Raw genomic sequence first — 19026 nt, forward strand, 5'->3', positions numbered from 1 at the left:
GAATGAATGAATGAACGAATGTTCTGGAGTTGTTGTTGTTTCGGCTGCTCCCTGTCCAGGGTCGCCACAGCGGATCATTCGGTCCGCATGTTTTGATTTGGCACAGGTTTTATCCCAGAAGCCCTTCCTGACACAACCCTTACATTTTATCAGGGCTTGGGACCAGCAATATTTGAATTATTATGAACTGTAAGTGTTTCTCGTGTTTAAGTGTTAATCACAAATTTCCCTCTGTCCCCAACCGTTGTTAACAGTATGCGGGCTTCATTAGTTACATTAGCCACTTTTCAGGCAGCAAAAATGTAACCAGAAGCAATTCTTTGCATTGCAGTTTGGTGAATCACACACAGGTGTGTTTTTACATTATAGAATTATTACAGATATAGAAACATAGAAATGCATCATTATGTCAATCTGATATGCTTTTTTTATATTGCTTGTCAGTAAAATCCCTTAACCTTGGGCCAAAATAGACATACTGCTTTTCTTTAAAATATTCACAGGACATTTAATGACACTGTCACACTCAGCAGATATGATTGTGCAGTGTGGGTAATGAGTAATGTTTTCTACAGTGTCGATGTGTGTTGAAGAGGATGTGGATTCGGAGTATGAGAACTGTGTCCTCTAACTGACCTCATCAGTAGGAAACACTTGCTCCACCACTCTTAGCTGTGGGACATTGGTTTTGCTGTTTAAGGGCTGGGAGTACTCTTTTAAATGCTTCTCCTGAAATAAGCAGGATTAGATTAGACACAGTGACACACATCACGCATGTATACATGCATACACACACTGCCAGAATGTAAGGTATGCATTCTCAAACTGAAACACACCAGTTTTTGCTGTGCCACCGACAAGTCCTGCAGAACTTCCTCGATGATACTCTCCACCAGAGAGACGCTGACTGACAGTTTCAGTTCACTGAGAGAGGAAAGAAAGGGTGGAGGATAGATGGAGAGTTAAAGAAAGACAACATTCACAGATAAACTTTATTAGTCAGAGCAAAACCGAGATGAGAGACATAACAGGATGGCAGTTACTTCAAACTGAGGCAGCAAGCACTATGTCTTCTGTAGGCCTTGAAGCTGAACGATAATGAAACTAGGTTAAACTGCATGAAGCCTATGTTTAATGTTATACATTATAATAAAAGCACAAGTACAAGATGATGGGGTTGATGATGATTTTTAAAATCTTTCTCCAACACAACCCTACAAAATATTATACAAAATGTCCTTATGTAGTTTTTTATATACTTATATAATGTCCCAGTTACTAAAATAAATGTTCCTAAATGTATGTATTTCTATACTTGGTTTAACAAAAAACTGCCATTATTTCCCTTTTCACTTTTTTGTTGAGCTTAAATATTTTACTAAAGTGGAAATTCTGCACTTAATTTCAATATGTTGATCCATGAATCATTTTTCTTTTCAGTGACTGATGAAATCATGATCATTTACATTTTTCTACACAGTTTAGAAACAAAATAAAAGTCAAAATGTGTCCATTAAAATGCTAGCTAACAAGACAACTATACTGAATAAATAAATTTTCTACCACAGTAATCAGTCGTCTTTTACTTCTAAGCTATAATGAATGTAGCTAAACGCTAATCTATTAATATCATAGGCAATTGTGCTTAAATAACTGATGAAGCCATAAATCATGCTCACAATTAAAGTGCTTATAATTGTGCAGCCTTAGTATGTGATGTGTGTTATTGTGAGAGACATTTTTATTCATTTGAATGTTATTCATTATTTTTGTTTTGTCTGTAGAAATATGAAAATGCATTTTATAAAATCTGCATGTATGGAATAAAAAAAGGAAAACAATTCTGACAAAAAATGTCTCACCCTCTTAGTCACTAGAGCTTTGAAACTGTAAAATTTCCAATAGCCTCAGTTCCTGTGTGTGTTACCTGAGCTGTTCTGTAATGCTCCTTTCTGCTTGTTGTACTATGCTCTGGATGAAATGGGCAGCCTGGCGTGTTTTGTTGGACACACGATTGGCCAGTTGCTCGCTCACACTTGTCCTCTGGACAACCCGAGGGCAGGCAGACTGTGCAGACTGCAGCATGGCCTGAGCTTGCTCCTGCCCAAGACATCACAAGCAGACACACCTCTCAGGACAAAGCGATGAGCAATCTCTAAAACACCACTACACAGGACCTTCTTTCAACAACATATTACAATGTTTCCAGCAAATGCAATAAATGTTTAGACAAGTGTAATGTTTAAGGGTTAAGCAGATTTTGTGCTGTACCTGGATTTCCTCAGTCAGCTCACTGGTAATAGCTTTGGCTGTGTCATCAAGAATGTGCTGCACCATCACACCAGCAGATGGCAACCTTCCCAACTCATAGATTCTGGGTAGAAACTGAAGAATTAAGGCTCACATTACATCTCCACAGAGTATTCAGTTTAGGCATCATGTTGTACCATTCTTAATATCAGGATCTGGATAAGGAGACTAGAGTAAGAGTGGAGTCATACTACAACAGCTGTCCTGGCATGCTGGAGAGCTTCCTCTGCAGACAGGATGTCACTCTGGACTTCTTGGATGTTGTAGCAAGCCAGAGGTCTCATGGTCTCCTGAAGCCTCTGACAGAAGTTCTGCACTAGCTAAAGAGACTGAGCTAGTTAGAAAGATCGCAAAAAAATTGCTTATCAGCTATGTTTATATCTAGGATGTGGTCTAAAGGCCTCAGCACATACATCCCCACATTTAGGACTTTACAAATCCAACAAGCAGTCTTTTTGTTAAAGAGTTATTCCTCACAGAAAATAGCAATATTAACTCATAAAACAGCACCAATGCATCCGTAGTTACACATAAACTATACATGGAATTGTAATGTTACAACTAAAGATGTTGCACTGTTGCAGACAAATGACCGTAGTACATCTTACAAAAATACACATGTATAAATGTGGGTGTTTTGTATGACGTGTATATAGGTGACAATTCTGACAGTTCTAACATAATGTTCTGTTTCAGGGTATGACACATGTGTCAGCATGAAGGTAACTGCATTTGTATGAACTCATCCTTTTGTAATTAGACTTTTCTTTCAGGTTGTGTCTGAATATTATAAACTATACTATGAGAGTATTGCAGATTGGATTGAGGTAACATATACATGATTTATATAGATGTCGGTATTAAAATGTACAACAGTGCATAAAACTGCAGTCACTAAATGAAGGCAGTATGTATACTTTATGTGTAATTACATATGCACACAGACACACTGCCTTGTCTAGTAACTATTATTGTAATTCTGTGTGAACTGTGATTGATGAACCTGTTCTGAGCGGCTGGTCTTTAGACCCTGCTGAAGATTCAGCATTTGATCTGATGTAATGCACAGTTTCTGACTGTTCCTCTGTAAGCACGCCTGGATCTGCACACACACACAAACATACACACACACACACACACACACTAACAATATAGTTAGAATGCTTCACTCATATTTATAGTATACAGCAATTGATCCTCCTTTACTAACCTTCCTCATCGCCTCTTCAGTCTTCTCTGGGTTGGTTCGGTAAGACTGAGTCATATCACTCATGGGTATGGACATGTGCTGTAGTGTGGTGTTCCTACACACACACACACACACAATATTTTAATAATCAAAAACAAACATCCAACCCACCTCTAGATACTACACCACAAAGCACACACCTCTCCAGAGCATTGGCCACATCCATAAAACCTGTGGCACTCACATTGTTTCTGTCCCAGACCAGTGTTCTGTATCCAAAAAAAACCCACTGCATTAGTAATGTATTGTATTGGTATGTAACCGTTAGAAGCTAGGCTAGGGCACATGCAACAAAGTAGAGGCTAATAGGAGGTTTACTTGAGTTTGGTGTTGATAATCAATGCTTTAGCTAGCATCTTAGCACCAGTGTCTCCAATACAGTTTCCACTGATATCAATTTTGGAGAGGCTGGAGTTGCTGCCCAGGCTGTTGATGAGGATGGTGGTGCCTGTCTTCAGCTTGGAGTCACTTACTGACAAAGACTCCAGTGGCTGGGAGAACAGAGAAAGGAGTTAATCTGGTGTTTCAGACAGCCTGACCATTCATTACCAGCTTTATTTAAAAAATATTCTTCTTTACTTTACTACATAACTTTTATTAAATTTCTTGTCACACACAAATGGTGTTTGTTTAAAAAAAAACCTTTATAATGATCCATATTCCAAAGAAATGAAAAAATGGCAATAAGGAATTTAACTGGTCAGATTCTGCATGTGAGACCACATGACTTTGATGACACAGTGGATAAACTTGCATTTGGTATTTGACAGATGATTAATGAAGAGAAAGACAGAAAGAGGGCGAGGCCAGCTGTAGCACAGTCAGTCTTAAAGATAGATGGATAATTAACAAGGCAGTATGCCTCAGAGGAAAGGAATTGTGGGTGATTAAAACTCCTGCCTTGCTGGAAGGAGGAGGGGTTGGCATCCCTGAGGACTCCTACAACCATTCTAGTGTTGCACACATGCATGACTCCACCTATATAAGCATACAAATTAGGCTACTTCTATTGTCTGTTATTAGGCACAGGCAATACTGTTAGAGTGATCTTATGACCTTTATACACAGCTTAGTTGGGAGGTAATAATAGGGATTATTGTTACCACTATAGGCATCAACATTATGACTCAGTGACATTGAATCTCCTTTTCCAAAACTGTAATCATTCCACAGATGATAACGGCTGCATGGGGGTGTATGTGATGAAGTGTTTCTTTTGGTGAAAAGATCCATTACTCACACACTCCTCCTCCTGGATGAGCTGTACGATTCGGTGCAGAACATCTGTCAGAGCTCTGAGAAATAGTTAACCAGGAGAGGAAGATAATAGTGAATTGGCAGAACGGAATGAAGAACAGGACAAATAAATGTATAGACAGACTGATGGAGAAAAGCATGTGTGAACGAGCGGGTGGATCAACAAGATTACAATGTTCCGTCTATTACAGTAGATGTTTCATCAAAACCTCACCTAGACTTCATGGCAAAGTTGCGTCCGAGGGCCAGGTGGCGTATTGAGTGACTACGGCCGATAGAAAGCACCAGAGTCACCATGTCATTCTCAAAGTCTGCAGGTCAAACATAGGAATACATGTAAATGGGCTTCATGCATCAGTACAGCTCAGCAATAAATACTGAAACATCTCTTAATACACATTTCTGTTTTTTATACAGAATATTTTCACATAAAGGTCATACATTTTTCTGGGAATGTATAAACAAATATGAGCTTCAGTAAACCAGCAGGCATGTTATCACCTCTGATCCTGTCAAATGCTTCAGTCATTGATTCATACTGTGACAGATGACCTTTGGGTGTGTGAATGCAGTTAAAAACCTGACCTGATGTAACATTAGTTCCCAGAAAAAATGATTTAGTAATAAGTGGGTAGAAATCTCTGTCTCTGTGCTATTCTTATGGTAAATCCTCTCTGTGAAGTCCATTCTTTTTAATGGCAACAAAGTCACATCTGAATCTGCGCCTGTGTCAAACTCTAAATCTCAGAATTCTCACATGATCACTATTCTCAGTCTCCTAATTACTAATCATGCACACTTCCTGAATTAACTCAGACTTTCATATACACTCAAGAAAAAGGTTTTTTTAGGCTAGGCTAGTCTGTTTGAAGATCTCCTGAACCTTGATTTGGTTTTGTTTAAAATTTCGTAATTGTCCTTGTCTGCATGACTGCCTTGTAATTTTAATAAACACTATGAATTTATAGACAAATCTCTGTCTCATACTTGACATACAGTAAAGGCCTTTTCTATGGGTTTCCATTTAGTTACTGAATAATTCATAATAGCTACTAATAACAGTCATTAAAATGAATAACCAATTAATAATTTGAGATTTAGTTAAGAGGTTAACTAGGTATGTATCCTCTATGCCTAAGGAATTCCTGATACAGATTAGGTGTCTATAAATAATGCCTTAGCAGTAGCACCAGTAACTCCGTGCAGAGCTGGTGAATCCCTGATTAGCTTGTGAAATGTGTAATATTTTCAAACTGTGTTCGGTAGTGCTCTTTCCCCCATCTCTCTTGAAAAGTAACTAGTAAGAGAGGAATGAAAAAGTGATGAACATGCAAAAAAAAAGATAACAAGAGATAAAGATAAGAAAGGAAGGATATGTAAGATTATAGAGAAAATGAGATAAATGGTGGCTGTACTGTTGTCAGACAGATCCAGGCTGCAGATGGCCTTTGCTTCAAAGATGTGCTCTTGAATGACCTGTGCTCCACTGGATTTCAGCTGCACATAAATAACATGTAGAATCCCATCAACCCAACCAAAATGCCAGAAGATTACTTTGTGTGCATGGTGTGTGTGTGTGTGTGTGTGTGTGTGTGTGAGTGTGTATGTGTGGATATGTGTATGAGCATACCTCACAGCTGCTAATATCCAATTCCAGCTCAGACAGATAACTGTTGGCGGCCAAGCCCTGGAGTAATAACCTAATATATAACACACAAATATGTACAGTTCAAAATACATAAAACCTAACCTGACTGCCCTAGATTATTAAAGATCTTTAGAAGCAAATAAACATTACAGTTATGTGACTTACATTAGGCCTACACCAAAATCACATGAGCAGTACTGGGTGTAATCACTGCAGGTTTGTTCAGGCAAAATATAAAATCTTATGCATGCTCAAAAATTATTCAGAATTATACATAAATTACATGTATGACTTGAGACAGAGTTGTCAGTAAAAGTTACTTTTGAGGAGAAGATCCAAGAAAGGGTTTGTAATACAACTTGAAAAATCTAAAACAGACAAGTTAATGTAAAGAAAACTTATGAAAGTACATTTATGTACATAGTTGGGACCACATACAAATACATTATTTGTGTCACATCACATCTGTGCCAATGAGCTACTGCCTGGTGCATCTTCCCCTCACAGCCATATGTATCCCATCTGTGGCTGAACGGCATGCAATGGAGGAGCATGTTCAAGAGGCACTCCAACTGGGCTATATCAGACCCTTCATGGTCCTGGCATCAGCAGGCTTCTTCTTTGTGGCAAAAAAGGGGATTGCCTCAGATACGTAGATTATAGATTAAAGGGTTTCAAGAGTGCACTGTCAAGTACCATTACCATCTGCCTCTTGTACCTGCCACCTGGAACAACCGTGCTGTGCCACGTTTTTCCACTATGCTCAATCTCTCATTGCCTACAAGCTGGTACATACCCATGTGGGTCACCTCACCTCTAGTGATCACTCTAAATACTGTGTTTTACCATATGTGCTCTCTAGTGCCCCCTCTGAGTTCCAGTTCCTCATTAATGATATGCGAGAGATATGCTGGGAAAATGTGTGGTTGCCTACATTGACAGCATTATGGTATACTCCCAATCCTGTGTGTTCCATGTCAGCCAAGTTCTCCAGAAGCTCTTGCAACACCAGCTGAACATGAAGGGGGATCAATGTGAGTGTAACCAGAGCACAGTTTTATTCCTGGTATAGATTATCCCCATGGACAGGCCATGGACCAAGCTGCGGTTGCAGCAGTAGTGGGCTGGCCTACTCCTATAACCATCAAACATTTCCTGACCATTGCTAATTTCTCTTCACATTGCTGCTCCATGGAGACCCCAAGCAGCTAGTGTGGAACCCAGAAGGCAAGCAGGCTACATCTAACCTCAAAGTTGTGTTCATCATAACTCCCATTGTCATGCACCGTAACCAATTGCAGCCTTTTACTGTGGAGGCAGACACCTCAGAAACGGGGATGGGGGTGTCCTGTCAGATCATTTTCCAAAAAGCTGCCCACTCATCCCTGTTATTCACTCGCTTTCAGTTTCCCTTGTATTAACGCCCTAGCTCTGAGTATAGTCACTCAGCCAAGCCCCAACCTGCCCATAAGGAGTAAATCCATCCCCCTCCTATGTAGTGGGAGCTGTCCACTGGCAACTGCATAGTGTCAGTGCTCGCATACCTCAGCAACAAATCCACTCAATCTGTCCTTCTGTTAAACCCTCACTTCCTTCACCACTGGTCAATCATTTAATAGACCTTCAAATTGCTGAGTGAGAGGTTCTGGAGGCCCAACTTGACCTTAGACATACACCATGCTGCCACCTTCTGCACTGCTTGTGCAAACTCCAAAGCCCGTATAACCTTGCCCATTTCACAATAACCCTGTTCCCACCTCACCACTGATTTTCTCACCAATCTGTCCCAATACCACCATTCTAGTTGCACCATTCTTCTGCCTCATTCCACTTTCTAGTCTCCCCTCTGTCTTTGCCACAGCAGAACTATTCTTCACCCATATCTTTCTGATCTGGCAACAGAGTTTGGCTTACTACCCATCCTGTGGCCTTTTCACTTCTACCAGAAACTCAGACCCAGGTACATCAGGCCCTTCAAAATATGGAAACATGTCAATAAGTTAACTTACAAGTAGGACCTTCCCCTTTACTTGTGTGTTGCCCATTCTTTTGATGTAACCAATCTCAACCCTGACATACTAAGCCCCCTTGTCATTAACCTGCCTGCTGCAACACTACCACCACCCCCTCTAGGTACTGAACAGAGGTGGACGAAGTACACAACTTCCTTACTTGAGTGAAAGTACAAATACTACTGGTCAAACATTACTCCATTACAAGTAAAAGTTGTAAAGACAGATTTTTACTTAAGTAAAAGTACAGAAGTACTTGTTTTTAAAAGTACTTAAGTATCAAAAGTAAATGTCAACGCATTGTTTTATTATTGTTGCATTGTTGTATGCAATACTTACAGTACCTTTTGTAGCAACCTAGCAACCTTATTTCTTGAAATTGTGATGATTATGGCTTACAGATAAGGAAAACCCAAAATTCTGTATCTCAGAAAATTAGAATATTACATAAGATCAATAAAAAAGGATATTTCAAAGAGAAATGTCAGACTTCTGAAAAGTATGTTCGTTTCTATGCACTCAATACTTGGTTGGGCCTTTTGCATGAATTACTGCATCAATGCGGCGTGGCATGGAGGCAATCAGCCTGTGGCACTGCTCAGGTGAAATGGAAGCCCAGGTCGCTTTGATAGCGGCCTTCAGGTCATCTGCATTGTTGGGTCTGGTGTCTCCCATCTTCCTCTTGACAATACCCCATAGATTCTCTATGGGGTTCAGGTCAGGCAAGTTTGCTGGCCAATCAAGCACAGTAACACCATGGTCATTGAACCAGCTTATGGTACCTTTAGCAATGTGGGCAGGTGCCAAGTCCTGCTGGAAAATGAAATCAGCATCTCCATAAAGCTTGTCAGCAGAAGGAAGCATGAAGTGCTCTAAGATTTCCTGGTAAATGGCTGCGTTGACTGTGGACTTCAGAAAACACAGTGGACCAACACCAGCAGATGACATGGCAGCCCAAATCATCACTGACTGTGGAAACTTCATACTGGACTTCAAGCAACACGGATTCTGTGCCTCTCCACTCTTACTCCAGACTCTGGGACCTTGATTTCCAAATGAAATGCAAAACTTACTTTCATCTGAAAAGAGGACGTTGGGCCACTGAGCAACAGTCCAGTTCTTTTTTTCCACAGCCCAGGTAAGATGCTTCTGACGTTGTCTCTGGTTCAGGAGTGGCTTGACACGAGGAATGCGACATTTGTAGGCCATATCTAGGATTCGTCTGAAGCTCCCCCAAATTCTTGAATGGATTTTGCCTGACAATCCTCTCAAGGCTGCGGTTATCCCTTTTGCTGGTGCACCTTCTCCTACCACACTTTTTCCTTCCACTCAACTTTCTGTGAATATGCTTGGATACAGCACTCTGTGAACAACCAGCTTCTTTAGCAATGACCTTTTGTGGCTTACCCTCCTTGTGGAGCGTGTCATTGACTGTCTTCTGGATAACTGTCAAGTCAGCAGTCTTCCCCATGATTGTGTAGCCTACTGACCCAGACTGAGAGACCATTTAAAAGCTCAGGAAACCTTTGCAGGTGTTTTGAGGTAATTAGCTGATTAGGGTTTGACACCATGACTTTCCAATATTGAACTTTTTCACAATATTCTAATTCTCTGAGACACAGAATTTTGGAGTTTTCCTTATCTGTAAGCCATAATCATCACAATTTCAGGAAATAAAGGCTTGAAATATTTCACTCTATGTGTAATGAATCTATATAATATATGGGTTTAACTTTCTGAACTGAGTGACAAAAAATATTGACCATTTTCATGATATTCTAAATTTTGAGATGTACCTGTACACATCTATGTGTATCCACTCATGAACATTTCAATCAAATGGTCTGTAAATGAAGACTGGTCAGAAAAAAAATCTAACCTGCTTTAAAACCCAGCTACACAACTGTAGCTGTACAACCACCCAACAGCAACACTGCTTTAACAAAGAGTTATATATATTTCCACAATTCATTTACACCATTGTCCAGGCTCCTCCCTCCTGTGGGCAATGAGTTGTGGGCAATATTACCCATTAGAGTGTGCATTGTTCTGCACTTTGAATTTCTACCGGAAGTAGTAGACCATCCAGGAATTTTTGGAATACTCTTTTCAGTATACTACGATTTGGGGCATACTAATTCTTTGGGGCATACTAATTTTGCCTGCTGTTTTGGCTTGTTTGCTGTTGTGTTATTAAAGCTCACTCACCTGCACTTACATAGTGGTAAAGAACATATTAAATTTAATGTTCATAAATAAATAACATACAGGTACAGATATTTGGTGCATGAAAGAGATATAGTGTGACTGTGTCATAACCCTAAATGAAGGATTAATATAGCTGGTACCTCAGGGCTTCTGGAAGTAGTCTAGTCCCAGATAATCCAACATACTTCAGCTCCATGCTCCTTGTGAAAAAGTCTCTCACACTCCGAGTTACCTCCCTTACCTTCCTACAACAGACATCCTGCTTTAGCTCTGTGCATGTATTCATAACATGCAACAGACAACAATTCATCTACATTTATTTCTGTGATAGGTCAGTGATAGAAAACTGATCTGGATATGTGGTAAGGATTTCTAGATGTGCTAATCTTACCTATGGGAGAACGTGTTCCGGGAGAGGTTGAGGTAGGTTAAAGTAGTGCAGCAACCAGCAGAGAGAGACACAAAGAGCTAAAAAGAGAAAGAGAGAGAGAGAGAGAGAGAGAGAGAGAGAGAGACATTTTACACACATTCATTGTTGTCAAGCTTAAGAGAATGTAGTTTTATATTTATGAGAGCATAGTTGCATATAGTTTTGTTTTATTTAATTTAATTCAATTTAACCATATAAGAACCTTATTACTTTAAATCTGTGTTGTTTCAGCTGTCATATGTAAGGAACAATGCATACGTGTAATTTAGAAGTTGGATTAGCAAGGTTTTTACACTTAGATTGAGCTAAAGGGCACTGACACTAAAGCACAAGCTGTTATTTAAATCAATCATGTGCAGTACTTATCTAAACATGGTTGTTGACACTGCAAATATTCAAATACAAATGATAATACAGGGTATTAGGAATGTACAGTGTGAAACATCAGATTATTATTACCCAGGATTCTTTTTTAACCTTGTTAAAGTAGGAGCAGTGTAAAACAAGTAAAAGATAACCTAAGATTCCATTTACCCAAGGTTTAGAATGATTCAGGGTTAAGTATTATGTGCAAAGCCATAAATAATATTTAATTACTTGTCCTCTTTCTGACATGAAAATAACCTATGCTGTCAACATGTGGCTCTTCGGAATGATGAGGCATGGAAGATTGTGAACTGAGATTTTACTCACTGTGTCCAAAGGGCAGTCAGTAGAGCTGAGGTCCAGATGTGACAGAACGTTGGGGGCCGACAGGAACTTGAAGAGACTCTAGAAGAAAAGAAGGCCAGATCTCAGGCACAGTTTTTTCAGATTATTTCGCCTGACACCATGTACATGGTTCATAGACAGGACATGTTTTTTTGATAATCCAATTTCCTCTTTCCTTAATGTCTTTCACCTTTTCCATTTCATCAACTTCTGTTCCTCCTAAATAACTGACCGACAGCATGTGCTGTCATCTACTTTAATTTTGTCTGTTTATTTGAAACAGGGGTCAGTTGTTATTCATGTAAAGAGCTGCTATGGGCTTAAACTCAATAACACAGAATGGCATATCTGTTGATTGAGTTCACATTCGCATCATTAAATCTGTCTTTGAACAGCACTCGTGAGAAACAGAGGAGGGAGATGCAGTCACAACAGACCTGGCTCAGCTAAACCATCCTAGGCATCTTCAGCCAGACACATTTAATGGGAAATTAACAACATTTATAGACCCCATAAAGAGAAAGATAGACTTAAAATTAATGTACCATGATATACGAGTCATAAGAAACTTTTAAGCATTCCTTTAATATCTATCTCTCTGTTTCTTACCACGGCGTCCTCTGTAGCCAGGCATCCTGCATTTCCACTCAGGTCCAGATGTGTAAGTGCTTTTGAGAAAGATTTATTCTGGTTGAGCACCTGAGCGACACTGCCCAGTCCTAATGGATAGCCAGAGAGAAGGATGTGAAAACCTCAAACATGTCTTTATTATACTTTTGTATATCAAAGTGTCATAGGTTTGTGCCAAAATTCAACTTGACTACGGTATGTAAACTGTAGAATCATTTAATGTATTGTACTCAGAGAATTAGACTGCAAATCTGTATAGTGTTTTTGATGGAATTTAATCTGCCATAAAGAAAGCCTTATTGGCTTTGCTTGTGTTGGAAAGACTTTGCATGATAATAATAACTGTAATATATATCACCATAAAGTTTGCAAGCCTGATGTACCTTTGGGAGAGAGAGAGATCTTGGACAGATAGAGTTGAGTGAGACCATGAGAGAGTCGGGCCCAACTCTGACTGAGCGCCATTACTCCTAAAGAAAAAGACAGGGAAGAGAAGAAATTAGAAGAATTACCAGGGGAATTATCATTTCCATTATTTTAACAGTCAGGGAGAACATGCAGTATCATCAAAAGGTACTACTAACACTATTCATATACAAAATACTACTATGCTTGCATTCACTGCTGCTGACTCCTCGTTTGTGGCAGTGTGTAGATACAATTTAGAAACTGATCGTGGACAAAACAAAAGAAGCACAGAAGTACCTTTATCCTCAATAGGATTAGATGACAGGTTGATGGCACGCAGTGCAGAGGAAGTTTGCTCATGAAGAGAACACGCCATCTTTATAGCAAAATCCCTAATGTATAATTCAGAGAGAGAGAAAAGGGAGTAAATATCCTGGGTAAATAATTATTGATGGAAAAATCAGAAATTTTGAACTACAATTTTCATCAGAAGCCATATTTAGTCCTGATTTACTGAATGTCTGCATGTGTAAAAGCATGTGCACACTTGAGAACACCAAAAAAGTGTGAGCAGCTGTCCATGTTATTACCTAAAGGTCCAAAAGACACAGTGCTGTTGAGGCGAACTGAACAATTTTGTGTGCACAAACTAGTATGACCCAATTTCTTTAAATCACAGAAATTGTAGAACTGCAATTCTATAATATGAGAACAAAGCTATAGCACTGATAAAACTTTAATGAGACAGATAATAATAATTTAATGCCTTAGTAAAATAATCCATGCCTTTCACAAAATTGATTATTATTACAGTGGTAAAGTAATGTGTAGTGGTAAACTTCATGACTGTCAGCTTCAGTATAATCATCAGTATACTGAGTCACTATTAGATGTTTTGCTGAATCTTGCCTTTTGATTTATAAATTACAATAATAGTCATTTTTTACTTTTGTTAACATATATTGCTTTTAATCTATAATGTGATGCAAATATTAATATATTTCACTCTCAAAATGCCATCTGCTTTATCAGATTTTTTTGTTAAATGCAAGCATTTATGTATTTTCCTGCACTTAAAGCTTTATACAAAACAAAAACGACAACCTGACAGGTGTGAACTGTGCTTAGATATTTTCAATAGTCTGCAAAGTAGTAACTCCTGTCTAGTATCAGTGGGTGTTATTGCAGGAGAGCCAGTTTGCACTCACACTTTTAGTCCACTGGCCTCCAGGCTGAGTTCCTGCAGAGCTGTGGACCTGCTAATGAGGTAAAGCACCTGCTCCTGAACATCTAGTGTCTACACACACACACACACACACACAATGGAAAGAGGAAAAAAGATTTCAATCTAACAGTGAGTCAAACTAACACACGGAGTTGGAACATTGCTTACTTTTTCTTTCTGTTCATGGTTGCTATCACTCTGACCAAACAAACCACACAACAAGCTCAACACACTGCACTATGAAATGAACAAAGCTAGACATGACTATCAAGTTAGCCTTCTTTTATATATTTTAAAATTCCTGCACTAGTGCTGTTATTTAGTAACAATGGATGAGAATATCAGTTTGTACCAGTTTAAAATCTTTGCTGTAGATCTTTGTGAACCACTGGTTGAAGGACAGAGCACCTACAGCCAATGCCAGATCTCTAATTGAAAGAATCAAATGAGTGAATGAATCATTTATGCAAACATAAAAAACTCAAGTAGAATGTTAGTAACATTAAACAAACCCAAACTGATATGAATGCTGATATGTACTGTCAGCTGACAGCATAAGAACAGACTAGATAAAAAGCTTTTTGTTAAACATGAAAAACTATTAAATCCATAACATGCCAGAGAAGCCACTTACCTGCTCTCTAAATGACTGAAGTCCAGAAGGTTGAATTCCCGACAATTCTGAACATGGTAGATATTGTCCACATCCTACACAGCAATAGAAAGGTTCATTAATGACAAAGTTCTAAACTATCAGACATAATTATGTTTTAATGTTACTAATGAAGCGTTCTGACCCACTGGACTTCCTCGCGACATGGGAAGTCGTTGAAGTCGCATAGTGCGGCATATGTGTCTGAGAATCCCCCTACAGCAACCCACCAGGGAGAAAGCCAGCAATTACAAAAACATAAACACAGTAGGACAATGAATTGAGCCATTTAGATTATACTTCATTACCTGAGAACTGAAAACACCTTCAGTATAATAATAGATAAAACATACACCTGTATAAAACATGCACCTGGTTCTGTTACCTCCAGGAGGCATTTAAGAGGCATATGATCTAAAGCACATTTACAAATATTGTAAATTTGTCAACACTACAATGAACTACACAATAGTCTCTTATACAAAATGATGATGCTACACACCACATGGCCTTTGCGCTCCATTCAGCTGCTCTTCAACTCTAGAGGTCAGACCCCACAACCTCTCCTGAAGATCAGGAGGGACTTTCTTTAATAGTTTCCTTACAACAAAAGAAAATAAAGAAATTATCCCCACAATGTCATCCTGATAAACACAGGAAATACTGTTGCGAGTCTCAGTGAGTCACAAACTCTTATTTATTCATATTTTCCAAACTGGAGCACTGCTATTGTATTTATTTTTTTCTTAAAAACACACAAGTGATAATCCAGCCACAGTTTATAATAACCGTTATTATTACTCAAGAAAACGAGTGTAATTTGCGGCCTCTAAAAGGGCATCGTTTTCCATCTGGAGGAAGTGATGGAAGTGATTTACAGAAATAATAGAACATGTGCAGAGAAAGAAATATATAAATATGTAAATATGAAAGCAGATTAATGGTAGAACAGCATTTTGAGTCCTTCTCAAGTATAAGTAATCAGGCAATAGTCACAACAATAATAATTACTCTGACATTAACCTTTAAAGAGTCTTACAAATACCAGGTCTGTAATGGATTAATAGGCATTTCAAGCTGGCCACTCGATGTGCTTTCAACATATTTCTAAACATTGTTTTAAAAATGAATACAAAAAGAACCGTAGCATTTTATAATAACTGTTATTATTATTCATGACCATTAGTACAATTTACAAGCACTGTCTGCCACTAAAAGGTCATCATTTTCTTTCTGGAGGAAGTGATGGAAGTTATTTACAAAATTTACAGAACATGTGGAACATAATTTAAGGTAATGCTACTGATAAAATGTTCTGCTTTCTTCTGTTATACAAACAGCAGCAATAATACTGACAGCACAGATTATGTATTTTATGATTTTCTTCAACACTACAAAGTAATACAAAACTTTTGAGGCCTGGCGTTGTTTTCAGGCTGGTCACTTACCCTGGTGATGAATCTGGGAAGATTTTCTTGAGTGAGGCTGCCACATGACTGACTACAGCCTCCAGATCCTCCACTGACATCAGGCTGAGAGAATAAGTCTGTCTGTCTGTTTCAATAGTCACCTGGTATACATCATATACACACAGGAAGAAAAACAACATAGGAGAAAATCAACTTGCATTTATTTTCAACGCTGAATCCTAACAGCAGTCACTGAGTAGGGTAAAGAACAGGTACAGAAACATGTAAAGAATCACAGGTAAGGAAACAGAGAACAGCAGATTAGTGACAGATTTTGTGGAGGACAACGAGCAAAGAGATCCTGAGAGGTGTGTCTACACACATCATAATGACAGACCACAAACCAACGCACATAGTTCCACTGTGAACTAGCACACTGTGAAACTAAGTGAAGAGGAAAAAGACTCCTTATATTTAACATATTTCCCCAGTTGCTAACAAAGCAGCGTGGATTATAGATGTAATATGTTGTAATGTAATGTGGCATTTTAGCACAAACTTCTGCATAGGTACTGATAGGCATAAACATTCAGCTTAAATGAAATATAGCTGGAACAGCCACAGATTTATATTTTACAGAGGTCCAATACATTTGACTGTTTTCAAACACGTTTACGTCATAAAAACAAAACAAATAAGAATTTTTGAAAAGAATAAAACAAAGAATAGAAATATCCTATAAGAACAGTAAATCTGAATGATCTATACAGATAAAACAGAAAGCATATGGAAAAATGTAAATATGTAAATATGAATGCAGATTAGTGGTAGCACCGTATGACTACTTTGAGTCCTACTCAAGTATGAGTAATCTCCACAGGCAATAGTCACAACAATAATAATTACTATGACATTAAAACCGAGTCTTTCTCTAATGGATGAATAGGCATGTCTACTGAGTTGGCAACTCTGTGTGCTTTAAAAATATTTTATATATTTCTAAACAGCTTTGTAAAAGGAGCAAGTATAATTACATTGTGTAAAATAATTACAAATGAACATCACACACAGGTTACTCCTGAAAGAGGCCAATTTAGGATACTCTTGATGCTACAATCAAGCAGAAGAGACTGTGGCAGAAACTCATCACAAGACAAGACTGTCTATAAAACGTATGGCAGGCTATTGGCTAAATCTATTCTAGGCAGATGTAATATACTGACCTATGCATAACATAGTAATAATATGTTGTAATAAAGTAAAAGAGTAACAGAGAAATATAGTAATATAGATCTGGTCACAATACTGAACATTATATTTTAGTGTTTTAGTATAGGTTCTTATTATAGGCATAAAACTATAAACCACAGCTCACTGAAAAACAGATTAGTTTGTTTGCTAGTCCAGTGTTTATGTCTAGTCTGTAAATGATGTGTCACTTTTGAACAGCAAGTAAACAGCATGACTACACTTGCCATTGTCCAGCTCTTTCATTCAAACCACACAAAACACTGGTTTGTCACTTTGTGTAATTCATACTTTGGTTGCAAGATGTTTGCATTGTCTAGTTCCTTCTAACTTCTCATTCAAAGGCATTTAAAAAAAAATCAATCATTGACAAAGTAGTCCACTCGTGAATGATAATTATACCCACTGTTTTATTATTTCACCCAAAAATGTTATCACTGCTCATGAGGAAGTTATGGATGGTTCAGTGAAATGTGCTTAAATAAATTAACCTCATTATACACAAAATGTAGGGGAATTTGATCATGTGTTATCACTTGACTTTCAGTTACAAGCTTATCTACAGTCTGAGCTAGAAAAAGTTCAGCCTTAGCCTCTAGCACATACCACTGTGCATACTACATTAAGCCATTTCTAGTGTATTTTTTCTTTGAAGAGAGATAGGCTTCAAAATGAAACTTCATGGGCTTTTTGAAGAGGGTGGGTCTAACACTGTGTATAACATTCACATTGTATATAGCCTATATAAATACAGAATATATCAGAATAGAATCGAATATATCGGTCACAGTATTAACATAACAGTAGTAACAAGAATTTCATGCAAGACGTGCAATAGTCAAGAGTACACGTGGTTTCTAAAAAGATATTTACCATAACATCCCAGATATTACTAGGAAACATGGACATATGAGTAATTTCTTACTAACAGGCTTTTGTGTGTTGCGTGGGAAACAGGATATCTAAAAATACCCTGTGCCAGAGTGTGAAGACCTTAAACATTCACACAAACATTCACACATTAATGATGATCTATTAAGAACTCTGCTGGTAAGCTAGATGTGAGACAAAGAGGGGAGGAAAGCAAAAGGAAAAAATGAGGGTTTACCTGATCGTGACTCTCAATGCTGATGGCATAAATCTCTAAATAGCTGAAGGAGCTCTCCACCTGTGGCCAGACATTTTACTACAGTCAGCAGTGCACACACTGCCAGACATTAACACATATACACACTCAGAAAACATGAAGACGTATGAGTTAATAAATGACTCTGTGTGTGTGTGTGTGTGTGTGTGTGTGTGTTGGGGAAGACGGAAGGCAGGGGTTAGGAAAAAGGCCAGTACATGAAACTCAAATACAGAAGCTGGGTTTAGAGGCCACCTAAATACTTCTGCTTCTTTCAACATTTTGCACACATATCTGGTGTCAATCAAATGCACATCCTGCATTATTCATTAGTCTTGCTTTATCATTCAATATCTAACCATGACATTGCATTCTGTGTTTCTCCAGAGCCGTCAGGGGGCCAGCAAGGTTTATTTTCTTCTTGTGAACTTTCAGTTAACAGAAGATAAACCTTAGCTTTTTAGTGTTTGCTGTGTGCTAGCTGTGTTTATTCACTCAGTGGA

At 38.3% G+C, this 19026-nt stretch overlaps 1 protein-coding gene across 1 annotated transcript in view; it reads right to left on the minus strand.

Moving 5' to 3' along the window:
• Nucleotides 1-19026, minus strand: part of carmil2 (capping protein regulator and myosin 1 linker 2) — a 49492-nt gene that overhangs the window by 25906 nt on the left and 4560 nt on the right. Inside the window, exons 4-29 of the mRNA XM_058388301.1 lie at nucleotides 18506-18565; nucleotides 16189-16310; nucleotides 15243-15340; nucleotides 14886-14956; nucleotides 14723-14796; nucleotides 14441-14516; nucleotides 14072-14160; nucleotides 13161-13255; nucleotides 12839-12925; nucleotides 12435-12544; nucleotides 11808-11885; nucleotides 11076-11152; nucleotides 10825-10929; nucleotides 6447-6516; nucleotides 6232-6313; nucleotides 5031-5127; nucleotides 4800-4854; nucleotides 3878-4050; nucleotides 3700-3768; nucleotides 3521-3614; nucleotides 3314-3412; nucleotides 2502-2630; nucleotides 2272-2385; nucleotides 1928-2100; nucleotides 837-924; nucleotides 637-729 (exon numbers count right to left, since the gene is read on the minus strand). Coding sequence (XP_058244284.1) covers nucleotides 637-729; nucleotides 837-924; nucleotides 1928-2100; nucleotides 2272-2385; nucleotides 2502-2630; nucleotides 3314-3412; nucleotides 3521-3614; nucleotides 3700-3768; nucleotides 3878-4050; nucleotides 4800-4854; nucleotides 5031-5127; nucleotides 6232-6313; nucleotides 6447-6516; nucleotides 10825-10929; nucleotides 11076-11152; nucleotides 11808-11885; nucleotides 12435-12544; nucleotides 12839-12925; nucleotides 13161-13255; nucleotides 14072-14160; nucleotides 14441-14516; nucleotides 14723-14796; nucleotides 14886-14956; nucleotides 15243-15340; nucleotides 16189-16310; nucleotides 18506-18565 — 2478 coding nt within the window. The remainder of the gene's footprint in view (nucleotides 1-636; nucleotides 730-836; nucleotides 925-1927; nucleotides 2101-2271; nucleotides 2386-2501; nucleotides 2631-3313; nucleotides 3413-3520; nucleotides 3615-3699; nucleotides 3769-3877; nucleotides 4051-4799; nucleotides 4855-5030; nucleotides 5128-6231; nucleotides 6314-6446; nucleotides 6517-10824; nucleotides 10930-11075; nucleotides 11153-11807; nucleotides 11886-12434; nucleotides 12545-12838; nucleotides 12926-13160; nucleotides 13256-14071; nucleotides 14161-14440; nucleotides 14517-14722; nucleotides 14797-14885; nucleotides 14957-15242; nucleotides 15341-16188; nucleotides 16311-18505; nucleotides 18566-19026) is intronic.

This window comes from Hemibagrus wyckioides, linkage group LG04, assembly GCF_019097595.1.
Source record: "Hemibagrus wyckioides isolate EC202008001 linkage group LG04, SWU_Hwy_1.0, whole genome shotgun sequence".
Lineage (NCBI taxonomy): Eukaryota > Metazoa > Chordata > Actinopteri > Siluriformes > Bagridae > Hemibagrus > Hemibagrus wyckioides.